Source organism: Somniosus microcephalus, chromosome 30 (genome assembly GCF_052327205.1).
Source record: "Somniosus microcephalus isolate GS21.2 chromosome 30, FLI_Smic_1.0, whole genome shotgun sequence".
Taxonomy (NCBI): domain Eukaryota; kingdom Metazoa; phylum Chordata; class Chondrichthyes; order Squaliformes; family Somniosidae; genus Somniosus; species Somniosus microcephalus.
The window spans coordinates 27,953,482-27,969,903 of NC_141016.1; the positions used below are offsets into that span (position 1 = coordinate 27,953,482).

Consider the following 16,422-nt stretch of genomic DNA (forward strand, 5'->3'; position numbering starts at 1 on the left):
CTTTACTCTCTAACCCGTGCTGTACCTGCCCTGGGAGTGTTTGATGTGAGTGTAGAGAGAGCTTTACTCTGTATCTAACCCATGCTGTACCTGCCCTGGGAGTGTTTGATGGGACAGTGCAGAGGGAGCTTTACTCTGTATCTTACCCATGCTGTACCTGCCCCAGAGTGTTTGATGGGACAGTGTAGAGGGAGCTTTACTCTGTATCTAACCCGTGCTGTACCTGCCCTGGGAGTGTTTGATGGGACAGTGTAGAGGGAGCTTTACTCTGTATCTAACCTGTGCTGTACCTGCCCCAGGAGTGTTTGATGGGGACAGTGTAGAGGGAGCTTTACTCTGTATCTAACCTGTGCTGTACCTGCCCTAGGAGTGTTTGATGGGACAGTGTAGAGGGAGCTTTACTCTGTATCTAACCTGTGCTGTACCTGCCCCAGGAGTGTTTGATGGGGACAGTGTAGAGAGAGCTTTACTCTGTATCTAACCCGTGCTGTACCTACTCTGGGAGTGTTTGATGGGACAGTGTAGAGGGAGCTTTACTCTCTAACCCGTGCTGTACCTGCCCTGGGAGTGTAGAGGGAGCTTTACTCTGTATTTAACCCGTGCTGTACCTGCCCTGGCTGCTTTAAATGCTGATGTTGGTTTTTATGCTCCAGCAGGATGCTTTAGCTTGACTTGGAAAAACTGCTCTAAACAGCCCAGGAACAGACAATAACCAACTTGTTTCATATAAATTTCCATGTGTTTTAATTATCTTTAAACAGTAACATGAACAAATTGCTGCCCCAGTTGTCTGGTAATACAGTGCTGACTACTTCAGGCAGTCATCGGCATTCCAACCCGTCTCGATTCGTCATTCGTCCGGCTTTTAAAAAGGATTCTGAACACGTTTTTTAAAAAACAATTACAAAGGCAGTAAAACGGCATTGTGCAAATCATTCCCAATCGTCCGTGCACCATTCAGCTGAGCCGTGCAGTCTGTGTGGACAGGGACTCCGAGCACCGCTGACAACTGCCCATTTCATTTGATGCAAATACGTTACAATCAAATCATATAAACAAAAAAAAGTACAGTAGTATAAACACTTTAGGGCTGACGTGCTCCGTCTTCGTCAACTGCAGTGCAAAGGTAGATCTGGCGATAGTGCTTTTTATACAAGTCTACGTTTTGCCACTAAACTGAATGGAGCGGAATTTCGCATTTGCTGCGCCCGGCGTGAAGGCGGTGCTGGGGACACAGCAACAAGCTTCGACACTATACAGTTGTTGCATTTGAAAATCTGAAACATTATACTCAGTGAGTGGCGGGCTGTAGATGGCATGAACGCCACACCCTATAGCTGCAACCTGTAGCAAGCAGCAACTCCAGCTGCTTTCTCGTGGGCCTTCGAGGATGCTTACACTGCCTGGAAGAAAACGCAAATCACCTTACACCGGTGTCCTGGTCAATATTCATCCCTCAATCAACAGATTATCTGGTCATTATCACTTTGCTGTTTGTGGGAGCTTGCTGTGTGCAAATTGGCTGCCGCATTTCCTACATTACAACAGTGACGACACTTCAAAAAGTACTTCATTGGCTGTAAAGCACTTTTGAAGTCCAGTGGTTGTGAAATGCGCTATATAAATGCAAGTCTTTCTTTCTTGCACACTTGATTTTATTTGAACTAAACTGACCCGTCCTTAAATTCTAGACCAATCCTTCACCCGAGTGTTGTCACTGTCAGAAAAGGGGGGGGGGGGGGGAAAAATCACTTTTAATGTGTGATACTTGAATTTATCACCTAAACCAGCTCCCAGCCTCATTCCCACCAATACCTCACCCAGTGTTAGCCAGCTCACAGTGCTCTCTCCACAAGTTTGGACGAGCAAAATCTGGAAATGCACTGCTGGGTGTTTTAAAGTGGAGAGTGTGGACATTTTCCACATTGTGCTGGAATCCCAGCGACAACACTGCTTCCCCACCCACATTTTACAGTTCATTCCATTATCAACAGATGGTGCCAATATTTTCTGCGGCACACTGTTAGCCCACCTGTTGCCGGACAGGTGCTACAACTGGGCCGAGTGCCCGGGGCAGACAGAGTTCCTGCTCTTGATCACCAATCAGTGGGCCAGACTGGAATTTGTGGGGGGGCAGAGATAGGACCGTGCCGAGGTGGGACCTCACACCTGGTTAGAATATCCTGCCGGGCATTGGGTGACAGAGGCTGCCAGAGACCCCTGTCACTGGGGGTGGGGGGGGCGGGTGATGATTTTCCTGGGATTGGGTGGGCGATTTTCCTGCGGCAGGCTTCTTTTCCTCACCGGGAAGGGGGTCAGGGGAATTTCTCCCACTGTAACTCCAGCCTAAGTGGGATCTCCACTAAGCTTTGGCTGTGTGGCCCTCGGGAGCGGATCAGGATGGGGTTGTAGCGTTCCCGTTCCAGATAGCCTGCTCATGGTCACTGCGCTCAGCGAGGTGATGGAGGGCCGTTAACACAGCAGCGTGTTAACTCAAGGGTGAGTGCTTGTGAGAGAAATTCTTCCCAAGAATCCCCCCCTTCCCAGGTTTGTGCATTTTCTGTGGATTTTCTTTTAAGATGAAATCAGGAGAACGGTCAACTTTTTATCCTCAAGACTTGCAGCTTAAAATGACAGTGGGCTTCTGGTGTGGAAGAATGTCAGAGTCTCCAGGTTCATGCCATGGGATAGAATCTACCTCTTCAGGAACAGTTCCAGATGTTCCCTGCAGATCAGGGGCTGCACAGCAGAAATAGGATGTCCTGGCCAATATTTATCCCTCAACCAACACCTAAAAACAGATTATCTGGTTGTTATCACATTGCGGTTTGTGGGAGCTTGCTGTGCACAAATTGGCTGCTGCATTTCCCACATTACAACAGTGACTACACTTCAAAAAGCACTTAATTGGCTGTAAAGCACTTTGGGACGTCCCGAGGCGGTGAAAGGCGCTATATAAATGCAAGTCTTTCTTTTCGGATGTGTGGAATTACTCGAAGCCTTGTATGAACCGAGCAACACCATTAACTTTAAAGGCCTAAGGGTGTGGGAGGGAGAAAATAATGGGAGATGCGGATTGGCACTTTGCCTGTTATATTGACGAGCTCTTTCAAAACTACATGCAATTTTGCATCTGGGGCGGCGTGATGGAATACGCCCTCCAACAGCATAAAATGAAGCCTTTTTGCTGTTGTCATGTTCCCCAATTCACCCTCCTGCCCATATCCAGGTGCTCGAACACACACCATCCAATTCACAGCCCCATCTCCATATGCTGCCATCAGGGATTGCCAATTGAATGCTTCACTCCATTCTGACGGGTGAGAGAGACACAGAGACAGAGACAGAGAGAGACTGGTCACCTGGTGTAGTGTCACAGAGGGAACTGCGTGTGAAATAACCATTGTATAATGAGAGAGGGGGAAAAAAGTAGTTTCAACTATCGGCACCAGAATTTCTGTATCAATCATGGGACAGTGCCGGAGTCCACTGTATGCAAAAACCAAAATGCAGGTAGAATGAAGATCTGGAATGAGAGAGAGAGAGAGAATGCTGCCAATGGGTACAGCTGAGAGAGCTTGACGTTTCAGGTTGGACCCTCAGGCTTATTGAAAGATCCCACCCTGCGGGAATCCCCACCCCCAACCTTTCCTCTTCAGATACTGAGCGACTTGCAGCATTGTGTTTTATTTTCGTTTACCAGCTCATTCCTCGGTTGTACACTTTCTGCCCCTTCTCCTGGTTTTACATGTTTTTTTTTTAAATAAAAAGATTAGCAGCCCTTTACCAAGGGGTCAGCTACCTTGGGCCACCTTCCTTACCCCTTTCTCTCCCCCACCCCCCAAATTACAAAGTCAACACATCAGGAAGTGGAGTCCGACAAATTAGCCCAGTCACATCTGGCCAGATGGCAGTAGCAGAGTCTTAAGACGGCGTCGCCACTGCCCGGACACACAAGGCTGGGCTAATGACGGAATTATTCGCAGCACTAACGAGCACCGTTAAAACAGCCCCAACCTTGCAGGGAGCAAGGCCGTCCTTGCTGCTCGATGTGGACCAGACACACCACCCCAGCACCGTCCATCAACTCAGCCGCCCCGCCTTTTAAAGCGAGAGTAAAGTTCATGGGGAACAAATAGAAGCATCTGATCTGCAGCTCCGCGTGGCTGCGGTTGTCTTGCAGACAATGGGGCATTGATTCCGGTGCTCGATCAACAAGGAGGAAATAAAATACTCGCCCCAGTCCCCATGAAAAAAAAAGGCCTTTTACAGCTCTCTCTCAAACTTGAATCGCTACCAGTCCCAAATCCCTCTGCATTTTTACAAATAAAAAACTACTCATTTGAACACAAAAGTACGAAACATTTTAAGTGCCACTTCTCTCTACCCCGGAGAACCAACACAGATGGACGTAACAAACTCACGACACAGCACACAGCAGCATCAATTGCTTACGCTCGCGCCTTCGTGTGATTTTTTTTTGTTTTTTTCATTTTTTAAAAAGGGGAACAGTCACAAAACGATTTTCTTCCTCATTTCAGTTTTGCTCATTTTGATTTTTTTTTTAAGTAACTAGTGACAGCTGGCAACCGTCTGTTCAGTAATTCGAAAAATTTGCTCGCAAAGCTCATTATTACAACTCGGCCACCTTGTTCTGAGGAACACTGCGAGATTCTCCACAATATTTAGGGAGCGATACGGTGCTGGACGTGCAGAGTGGTCCCAAAGCCCCACACAGCCAAGTGTGGCTAAATCAGACTTGTTGGGGGGGCGAGAACAGAATAAATGGCATAAATCTGAATCTTCTTCCGCCACTGTTGGTTTCCGAGATCAGGTTATTTCTGTAGCACTGATTGCAAGTCTCTCCTGTGGACTTGGGATCGTACACCAGGAAACTCGTTCAGGTAAGTGCGATGCAATTCTTCACCATTCGCACCTCTCCCTCTTCCAAACCATAGGATTCACCCGTCACCCAAGTCAAGCACGGAGACAGTGGGGACGCTCCTTGTGTATAACGTGTCAGTAAGGTGTGCGTGTCCCCTCAATAGCAGTACACCCAGAAATAACATTGAAGAACCACGTTGGTGATGATCTAGTGAGGCATCTCCGACAGAGGAAAATAAACCTGTGCTGTGTCTGTTCCCGATTGCGGGTACTGAGATTATTATTATTATTTTTTTTTTTTTTTTTTTTTTTTAAGTGCCGCCTCGCCCTCAGTAGAAGCGTTTGCGGCTGTGATCTTGCCATTTCTGGAAGACGATGATTCCAATCACCGCGAGCACCACAAGGCCCACAAGCGAGAAGAAAATGATGAAGAACAGTGTCACCCCACTCATTGGCTCGGAATCCAGATCATCTGCTTAAAAGAAAAACACAAAAATAAGTAGCACTGGGCAGCTGCGAAACTAGTGACGGGTCACAGTCTAGGCCCAACACAGGAAGAACTGGGCACCTGGCGGATATCGGATTCATACCCAACCAACACCTCGATTTTACAATTCTCATCCTCGTCCTTCCATGGCCTCGCCGCTCCCCGTCTCTCTAACCTCAGAGTCAGAGTCATACAGCACAGAAAGAGGCCCTTCGGCCCATCGTGTCTGCAACAGCCATCAAGTCCTATCTATTCTAATCCCATTTTCCAGCACTTAGTCCGTAGCCTTGTATGCTATGGCATTTCAAGTGCTCATCTAAATGCTTCTTGAATGTTGTGACGGTTCCTGCCTCTACCACCCTTTCAGGCATTGAGTTCCAGATTCCAACCACCCTCCGGGTGAAAATGTTTTTCCTCAAATCCCCTCTAAACCTCCTGCCCCTTACCTTGAATCTATGCCCCCTGGTTACTGACCCCTCTACTAAAGGGGAAAAGTTCCTTTCTATCTACCCTATCTATGCCCCTCATCATTTTGTACACCTCAATCAGGTCCCCCATGGATTGAGAATTGGTTAACAGACAGAAAACAAAGAGTAGAGATAAACGGGTCTTTTTCAGGATGGCAGGCTGTGACTAGTGGACTACCGCAAGGATCGGTGCTTGGGCCCCAGCTATTCACAATCTATATCAATGATTTGGATGAGGGGACTAAATGTTAACATTTCCAAATTTTCTGATGATACAAAACTAGGTGGCGGTGTCAGTTGCGAAGAGGCTTCAAGGGGATCTTGACAGGCTCAGTGAATGGGCGAGAACATGGCAGATGGAATATAATATGGATAAATGTGAAGTTATCCACTTTGGTAGAAAAAACAGAAAGGCAGAGTATTTCCTAAATGGTGAAAGATTGGGGAATGCAGATGCTCAGAGGGACCTGGGTGTCCTTGTACATGAGTCACTGAACCTCCTCCAGCCCTACAACACCACCACCCCCACTCCTCCCCCAGAGATCTTTGCGTTTCTCCAATTCTGGCTTCTTGTTCACCTCCACTTCATCCCGCCACTGGTGGTCGTGCTTCAGCCATTAGCTCTGGAATTCCCTCCCTAAACCTCTCCACCCTCCTTTAAGACGCTCCTTAAAACATACCTCTGACCCACCTGCCCTAATATCTCCTTATGTGGCTCGGTGTCAAATTTTGACTGATAACGCTCCTGTGAAGCGCCTTGGGACGTTTTACTATGTTAAAGGCGCTGTATAAATGAAATTTGTTGTTGTTGAAGGGATTAGCAAAACAGAAATAAAATTCTAATGTTTCTATGACTGGGGCAACACTCAGCTACTCAGATCCTCCTGCTTGAAATCAATCCCTGCTCCCTGCTTTTAGACTCCTTTTTGTGAAATGGTGGTGCACATTTACCAAGCTAATCCCAATGTGTGGCTCGGCCCCATTGCATTTATCTGGGAGTTAAATCTGTTCCTGCATCACAGGTGTATTTATACTCGTCTAAAGACGTCAACTCCATCTCTTTGGACAGTGAGTGATAGCACAGCTGTGAGCGTTTCAGTTACACACACCCTGTTGCGAGGACAAGGGCACAGCAATGGCAAACTTCACCAACAAAGGGAAACCGTTTCTGCAGCCAGTCCGAGTACAGAATTAACAATTTAACATTTCGACCAGTGGTCACTGTGCATTGAAGCGGCTTCCATTAAAATGAAGGAGACCGGTCTTGTCCCACTTCCCGTCTCCTCCCAGGATTACTGTCGCTCGTATCCAAGCGGTGATTTTATTTCACAACACAAGCTAAACATACCATCAATAAAGACAGGGTAAGGTTCACCACACAGTTTCTGTTGAGAGGCAGCAACTCCTGTACAAGTTGTGCAGTGTTATGGCAGATGCAATAGAAGGTGGATAAATGTGAGGTTATCCACTTTGGTGGCAAAAACAGGAAGGCAGATTATTATCTAAATGGCAATAGATTGGGAGAAGGGGAAGTGCAACGAGACCTGGGTGTCCTTGTGTACCAGTCGCTGAAGGTAAGCATGCAGGTGCAGCAGGTGGTTAAGAAGGCAAATGGTATGTTGGCCTTCATAGCGAGAGGGTTTGAGTACAGGAACAAGGATGTCTTGCTGCAGTTGTACAGGGCCTTGGTGAGACCACACCTTGAGTATTGTGTGCAGTTTTGGTCGCCTTATCTGAGGAAGGATGTTCTTGCCATGGAAGGAGTTCAGCGAAGATTCACCAGGCTGATACCTGGGATGGCAGGAATGACGTATGAGGAGAGATTGGGTCGATTGGGCTTGTACTCGCTGGAGTTTAGAAGAATGAGAGGTGATCTCATTGAAACTTATAAAATTCTGACAGGACTGGACAGACTAGATGCAGGAAGGATGTTCCCGATGGTCGGGGAGTCCAGAGCCAGGGGACACAGTCTAAGGATAAAGGGTAGGCCATTTAGGACAGAAATGAGGAGGAATTTCTTCACCCAGAGAGTGGTGAACCTGTGGAACACTACCACAGAAGGCGGTGGAGGCCAGTTCATTAAATGTATTCAAGAAGGAGTTGGATATATTTCTTAAGGCTAAAGCGATCAAGGGGTATGGGGAGAAAGCAGGGACCGGGTACTGAATTTAGATGATCAGCCATGATCTCATTGAATGGCAGAGCAGGCTCGAGGGGCCGAATGGCCTACTCCTGCTCCTATCTTCTATGTTTCTATGTTATTCAGGTCCGCATCGACTTTAGGCAAGAGCTGATTGCCTCCAGGATTTAGTCGCGCACGGTTTATGCTTCAGGCCAGGTATAGTTTAAAGGCAACTGGTGCCACAAGGCTTTTTTTTTTATTCATTGATGGGATGTGGGCGTCGCTGGCTGGCTAGGCCTGCATTTAGTGCCCATCCCTAATTGCCCTTGAGAAGATGGCGGTGAGCCGCCTTCTTGAACCGCTGCAGTCCATATGGTGTAGGTACACCCACAATGCTGTTAGGAAGGGAGTTCCAGGATTTTGGCCCAGCGACAGTGAAGGAACGGCGATACAGGTCCAAGTCAGGATGGTGTGTGGCTTGGAGGGGAACTTGGAGGTGGTGATGTTCCCATGCGTCTGCTGCCCTTGTCCTTCTACGTGGTAGAGGTCGCGGGTTTGGAAGGTGCTGTTGAAGGAGCTTTGGCGAGTTGCTGCAGTGCATCTTGTAGATGGTACACACTGCAGCCACAGTGCGCCGGTGGTGGAGGGAGTGAATGTTGAAGGTGGTGGATGGAGTGCCAATCAAGCGGGCTGCTTTATCCTGAATGGTGTTGAGCTTCTTGAGTGTTGTTGGAGCTGCACTCATCCAGGCAAGTGGAGAGTATTCCATCACACTCCTGACTTGTGCCTTGTAGATGGTTGAAAGGCTTTGGGGAGTCAGGAGGTGAGACACTCGCCGCAGAATTCCCAGCCTCTGGCCTGCTCTTGTAGCCACAGTATTTATATGGCTCTCACCACTCCACCACTGGCGGCCGTGCCTTCAGCTCTCTAAACCTCTCCGCCTCTCTCTCTCCTTTTAAGGCCACCCTTAAAACCTCCCTCAATACAATAGCAAAATACTGCGGATGCTGGAAATCTGAAACAGAAGAAAATTCTGGAAACACTCAGCAGGCCAGGCAGCATCGAGGAGAGAGAAACAGAGTTAACGTTTCGGGTCAAACCCTTCGTCAGAACTGGAAAAGGTTAGGGAGGAGAGATTTTTAAGCAAGGGCGGGGAGGAAAGAACAAAGGGAAGGTCTATGATAGGATGGAAGGCAGGAGAGATTGACTGACAAAAGGGATGATGGTGTAAGGCAAAAGGTAATAGGACAAGTTAAGAAACAAAAGATGGCTCTAGAAGATGTGTGGATGATGATGGCAGCAACAGTAACAGCTACCATGTGAGGAAACAAGAAAAAAAAGAAAAATACAGGGGCTAGTTTATGGACACCAACTCTCCTACCTCCCCCTGGACCATGACCCCACTACCGAACATCAAGAAATCGTTTCCAAGATTGTCACAGACCTCCTCTCCTCTGGAGATCTTCCCTCCATGGCCGCCAACCTCATAATCCCTCAACCCCGCACAGCTCGCTTCTACCTCCTTCCCAAGTTCCACAAACAGGCTGCTGCACATAGCGCCGTGATATTGAATGTTAGCGCCCCAAGATGCTGCCGGACCTGCTGAGTGTTTCCAGCATTTTCTGTTATTTCTTAAAACCTACCTCTTTGACCACCTGTCCTGATAAATCATGTGGCTCGGTGTCACACTGTGTCCGATAACGCTCCTGTGACACGCCGCGGGACGTTTTACTGCGTTAAGGGCGCTGTATAAAAGGCAAGTTGTTGTAAACTTCTTTTTTAATTTGTTCCTGGGATGTGGGCGTCGCTGGTAAGGCCAGTACAGGAAACTTTCTGGTATCCGGCACGGACGGGACCGACGTGGTGCCGGTTCATCAACAATTCCGGATAACCGAACGCTATCGTAAAAGATACGGAGCTCAGAGCTCCGCATAAAGCAACAAACCCTCTTCAAAACAAAATCGGCACAAGTTGCAAGCGTCTCTGTAGCTTAGCAACAGCTTCAGCTACACCCTTGCACAGCAACAAATGGAGTAAAAAAAGTAACTAAAAGTAAAAAAAAGTTACCTGAACCGACTCCTGAATTTTGCCAGTGGATAGAGCGTTCCGGTTATTTAGGGGCCGGTTAATCGAAAGTTTCCTGTATGTATTGCCCATCCCCAATTGCCCTCGAGGACTGCAGCGGTTCAAGGCGGCGGCTCACCACCACCTTCTCAAGGGCAATTAGGGACGGGCAATAAATGCTGGTCTCGTCAGCGACGCCCACATCCCATAAACGAATTTTAAAAAAGGTGATGGTGAGCCGCCTTTCTGAACCGCTGCAGTCCGTCTGCTAAAGGTAGCGGTTTGGTACAACGGAGTAGCTCGCTAGGCCATTTCAGAGGGCAGTTAAGAGTCAACCCCATTGCTGTGGGTCTGGAGAAACATATAGGCCAGACTGGGCAAGGATGGCAAATTTCCTTCCCTAAAGGACATTAGAGAACCAGATGGGTTTTTAATGACAGTCTGATTACTGATAGTAGCTTTTTTTTTTAAATTCCAGATTTACTTAATTAAATGAATTTAAATTCCCCGGCTGCCGTGGTGGGATTTGAACTTATGTTTCCAATCAGCCGAACCTTAACTGGCACTGGGACGCTGTGGAGTGGAGCTGTGTGTACACAAACATGGCTGGCCAGAGAGTGACATAGAGCAGGCACCGTGATTCCGCTCTGGTGTCCCACAGTCCAGCACTGCGCAGTGAAAGGGGTTTAAAGTGAATCGAGGGTTGTGGTGGGGAGAGGAGGGAGGAGTGCATGAAGAATTCCTAGTCTAAAAGCTGCTCTTCAGTCTCCGCATTTAACCTGTGCAAGAAAGAGTTTTCTGTGAAACACTCAGCTTTTAAACAGATTCTCATTTTAAGATAACTGGCAAAGGAACCGGGGAGAGGGGGGGGGGGGGCGGAAAGAGATGAGGAGAAATATTTTTACGCAGCAAGTTGTTGTGATCTGGAATACGCTGCCTGAAAGGGCGGTGGAAGCAGATTCAATAGTAACTTTCAAAAAAGAGAATTGGATAAAATACTTGAAAAGGAAAAATCTGCAGGGATATGGGGAAAGGGCAGGGGAGTGGGACTAATTCAATAGCTCTTTCACAGACACGATGGGCCGAATGGCCTCCTTCTGTGCTGTATGATTCTAGGGTTTTCCCTTTCAATGGCATTGTTGAAATTCCACGTTCTAGTCACCCTTCTCTGCTTGCGGAAAGTCAGGATGATTTTCCTTACCTCCTTGCAGGCCGAAGTTGTCCACGCTCGGAACCAGCACTTCCTCATCCGCGTCCTCCTCCTCAGGTGTTCTTTCCACTGTCAGCTGGTAGACCTTTATTGATATAATGTCGTGGTTATCTACAGGAAAAAAAACAAGATTCAAAGCTCCACATCAGCTATCGCTGCCGCTGCAATGCATTGCATCTTGGAAAAGCTCTCTCAGTTCAGATACCTTGTATTGGTGAGACCGCACCTGGAATACTGCGTACAGTTTTGGTGTCCATACTTAAGAAAGGACATACTTGCTCTCGAGTCAGTACAAAGAAGGTTCACTCGGTTAATCCCGGGGATGAGGGGATGGACATATGAGGAGAGGTTGAGTAGATTGGGACTCTGCTCATTGGAGTTCAGAAGAATGAGAGGCGATCTTATTGAAACATATAAGATTGTGAAGGGGTTGGATCGGGTGGATGTGGGGAAGATGTTCCCGATGATGGGTGAAACTAGAACTAGGGGGCATAGTCTTAGAATAAGGGGCTGCTCTTTCAAAACTGAGATGAGGAGGAACTACTTCACTCAGAAGGTGGTAGGTCCATGGAATATGCTGCCCCAAAAAGCTGTAGAAGCTACATCATTACATAAATTTAAAACAGAAATAGACAGTTTCCTAGAAGTAAAGGGAATTAAGGGTTACGGGGAGCGGGCAGGAATTTGGACATGAGTCTAGGTTCGGATCGGTCATGGCCCTGCGGGTAGCGGAGCAGGCCCAGGGGCCGTGTAGCCTGATCCTGCTCCTATTTCGTGTGTCTAACTCTGTTAGATTCAGGAGATGGTTCTGTGATAGTGGATTGGCGGTTAGGATCAGATCAGGCATGATCTTATTGAATGGCGGAGCAGGCTCGAGGGGCCGATTGGCCTACTCCTGCTCCTATTTCTTATGTTCTTATGTAAGCAGAAGGCAAGGGACCCAATAATTTCATCCAAGCCATTCGGTTCTGGGGGCAACTCAACACCTAGTGTTCACTTTCCAACAGGAATGATCAGGAGGGGGTTATTTCTCCCTTTCCTAGCCGAGAGGCCCCGAGGCTATTTGTAACACCCCTACAGGTCCGCTGCGGCTCAGTGGGCAGCACTCACGGCTCAGAGTCAGAAGGTCGTGGGTTCAAGTCCCAGAGACTTGAGCACAAAAATCTAGGCCGACACTCCAGTGCAGTACTGAGGGAGTGCCGCACCGTCAGAGGTGCCGTCTTTCGGATGAGACGTTAAACAGAGGCCCCGTCTGCTCTCAGGTGGATGTAAAAGATCCCATGGCACTCTTTTGAAGAGGGTCTACCCGGTGTCCTGGCCCTTTACAGCATTGGCTTAAAGCAGCTAACTTGCAGATTGGACTTGGAGCTTAGGACCTTCTTGGTCTGTGTGAATCAATTCCATACTAAACAGTGTTTTTACAAACCAGGACGCCAGAGGACTGATGACCACCCGACATCCACGTCACCTCTGTCCCCACTCTTTGGCCCACAAGATTGGATCAGATGGAGAGGTCCCTACAGCCCGTCGGATTTCGTCCTTCAGGAATACCAACCCTACCATCAGCCCATTACACCACCTAATTTTTCTCAAATGAGTCCTGGCCGTAAGCTTCAGCCGTGGCTCAGAGGGTAACGCTCTCCCCTCTGAGTCAGAAGGTTGTGGGTTCAAGTCCCACCCCACAAAATCCAGGCCGACACTCCAGTGCGGTGCTGAGGGAGTGCTGCACTGTCGGAGGTGCCGTCTTTTGGATGAGATGTCTGCCCTCTCAGGTGGGCGTAAAAGATCCCACGGCACTATTTGAAGAGGAGCAGGGGAGTTACCCCCGGTGTCCTGGGCCAATACTTATCCCATCAACATCACTTTAAAAAAAACAAATTATCGGAGTTTGGAGTCATTTCTCAACAACAACTTGTATTCTCATGCAATTTATTCATTACTAAGTTAATTGTTTCTTGTGGCTAGTGAAAGATGGCATTTTGCTATTGGGACAACTACCTTTAGGGTTGCGCGCTCAAGGCAGACGAGGGAGAATTCAGGATGGAGGGTGGCGATGATGACTCAAGGACAGTTTGCCTTGGCGTTGGTGCAAATGATGACTTGCACCTGGTAGAAGCAGAAGGCTTAAATATTGAAGGCAAGAGCACGAAGGTCACATTGGCAGCTCTGAAGTGGTCAGTACAGCCTACAGTTAGTTTGGGAGGATTTGAAACCGCACCATCGGTGACATTCAGACTCAAATCTGGAGCAGGTCCTGTGTACATCAGCGGGCAACACCTCACTGCATTGGATGAGGATGAATTTGAATCTGACAAAGAGGGTGACAGCCTGCTGAATAGGAGGGGAAGGGGAAGGGGGAAGGGGAGTTGCATTTCTAGGGTGCTTTTCACGACCACTGTTCGTCCCAAAGCGCTTTACAGCCAATGAAGTATTTTTGAAGTGTAGTCACTGTTGTAATGTAGGAAACGTGGCAGCCAATCTGCGCACAGCAAGCTCCCACAAACAGCAATGTGATAATGATCAGATAATCTGTTTTAGTGATGTTGGTTGAAGGATCAATATTGGCCCAGGACACCGGGGAGAACTCCCCTGCTCTTCTTCCAATGGTGCCACGGGATCTTTTACATCCACCTGAGCGCGCAGACGGGGCCTCGGTTTAACGTCTTATCCAAAGGACAGGCTTCAGAGTCCAGGCTTCAGAGCATACACACCTTTATTTACAGAGGCACACAATACATACCATGCACCCCCCCCCAGATAAGCTTTCCCCACTTCCTGAGCCTGCTCCCATATATATGAACAGGAGAGAGACCCCATTAATACCCACCGCCTGAACACAATTAACACTGGGCATCATACTGAAGCGAACAGTAAAACGACAAGCTACCGGGGCATCCAAAATAATGTAGCTAGAGAGTGGAAGAGAATGATAACAATGACAAGTTATCAAGGAACTTTGGGTCTGGACGCAAACCATGGATGGGAAGTAAAGAGAACCGCAGAAGGAAATAGTTCAAAATTGCTGTGAAAATTGTACTCTGTTCATGCATAATAAAACAGTCTGTTTTACAAATTTTTTTTTAATTTTTTTTTTTTTTAATAAAAGTAAGTGGTGCAAGAACAAAGAGACCTGGGAGTGTTTGTGCACAAATCTTTGAAGGTGGCAGGACAGGTTAACAAAGCAATTAATAAAGCATACGGGATCCTGGGCTTTATAAATAGAGGCAGAGAGTACAAAAGCCAGGAAGTTATACTAAACCTTTATCAAACACTAGTTCGGCCCCAGCTGGAGTATTGTGTCCGATTCTGGGCACCGCACTTTAGGAAGGATGTGAAGGCTTTGGAGAGGGTGCAGGAGAGATTTACTGGAATGGTTCCAGGGATGAGGGATTACAGTTACCTGAATAGACTGGAGAAGCTGGGGTTGTTCTCCTAGAGCAGAGAAGGCTAAGAGGGGATTTGATCGAGGTGTTTTATTTACTCTATCTAAACCTGTCATGATTTTAAAGAGAAGCTGCTTCCAATGGCAGAAGGGTCGATAACCAGAGGGCCCAGATTTAAGGTGACTGGCAAAAGAACCAGAGGCGATAAGAGGAAAAACTTTTTTTTACACAACGAGTGGTTAGGATTTGGAATGCGCTGCCTGACAGGGCGGTGGAAACAGATTCAATAGTAGCCTTCAAAAGGGAATGGGATAAATACTTGGAGAAAAAATTGCAGGGATATGGGGAAAGAGCGGGGGAGTGGGACTAATTGGATTGCTCTTCGAAAGAGCCGGCGCAGACTCGACGGGCCGAATGGCCTCCTTCTGTGCTGTACTATCCTACAATTCTATCCTTGCTGTTTGTGGGAGCTTGCTGTGCACAAATTGGCTGCCGCATTTCCTACATTAACAACAGTGACCACACTTCAAAAAGTACTTCATTGGCTGTAAAGCTCTTTGGGGCGTCCGGTGGTCGTGAAAGGCGCTACAGAAATGCAAGTCTTTCTTCTTTCCTTTCTCAAGCACTTTTCCTGGCGATCCAGCACAATATCAAGTGTAGGAAAAGGGAGAAAAGAAACATACCCGTCAAGTCTCCGGTGGCTGAAGAGGCACCAAAGTAATATCCTAATGGCAGCTTGACACCTGGAATATCAATGCAGTCTTTCCATTCATTCTTGCCATCAATGTCGACCATTACCTGCAAAGGGGCAATTTTCATCAACTCAGCGATCTCTTAAAAGGTTCCCTGATGTCAAGAAGCCGGCAGATAAAACACTAACAAAACAGGGCAGCTCATATCCAAAACCAGTGGCAATGTTTAAGGAACATTAAGTTAGGATCCTAGATCTGTCACAATTATGGCTCCAGCCATTCCCACATCTCAACTACCTTCCCAGCCCCTTCCTTGGGGCAGCTCGTGGCATTTGGCGTTATGTTGCTGACTGCTGTGCGACTGGGAAAGCTTTGCCAGGTTGAACGCCCCCGATTGTAGCTGGAAGTTTACGGAGAATGCTCAGTCACGCTGAGCATCGCGACAGCGGGACAGGAGGGGCAGAGTACGGCCAGCGCCCCTCCATAAATTGAGACACAGACGGTGTGGCTCAACGGCAACCAACAGAATTACCTCACCGTGAAACTTTACCTGCCAACACTTCACATATTAAAGCACACAAGCAACGTTTTGGTAACACTGTACAGGAGAGGACAGGATCTGTTGCAGCTTTTTTATTACAAAATTTCAAAGAATGTAAATCTTGATCTGTCACAAGCACCTTTGCTTGGATTTTTTTTTATAAAAAGGTTTATGTTGGGCAAGCACGATAGAAGAGACCCGTCTCAAAAGTGATGCTCTGGTCGGTTTCAATATAATTTGCGTTGCTTGTCTTTGTATTACATAGAATCTATAGCCATTCGACCTAAATGGCCATTGCCGCTGTTTGCGCTCCACACGAGCCTCCTCCCACCCTGCTTCATCTCGCCCTATCAGCACACCCTTCTATTCCTTTCTCCCTCGTGTGTTTAATCTAGCCTCCCCTTAAAAAGGCATCAAAATATTGGCCAGGACACCGGTGAGAACTCCCCTGCTTCTCTTTGAAAAATTACCACGGGGATCTTTTACATCCACCTGAGGGGGCAGACGGGGCCTCAGTTTAACATCTCATCCGAAAGTCGGCACCTCAGTACTGCACTGGGAGTGTCGGCCTA

The 16,422-nt window shown here is 47.7% G+C and overlaps 1 protein-coding gene across 4 annotated transcripts in view; it reads right to left on the reverse strand.

Moving 5' to 3' along the window:
* Nucleotides 1-717: 717 nt before the first annotated feature.
* The window catches only part of lman2la (lectin, mannose-binding 2-like a), a 42,059-nt gene continuing 26,354 nt past the window's right edge, over nt 718-16,422 (reverse strand). For 2 of the 4 annotated variants that reach the window (XM_085971280.1, XM_085971282.1), the window contains 3 exons: nt 15,301-15,415; nt 11,226-11,345; nt 718-5,359 (listed from right to left, as the gene is read on the reverse strand). In XM_085971280.1, coding sequence (XP_085827406.1) covers nt 5,214-5,359; nt 11,226-11,345; nt 15,301-15,415 — 381 coding nt within the window. In that variant the 3' untranslated portion in view covers nt 718-5,213. The remainder of the gene's footprint in view (nt 5,360-11,225; nt 11,346-15,300; nt 15,416-16,422) is intronic. The other 2 variants (XM_085971281.1, XM_085971283.1) reach the window with 1 other exon arrangement.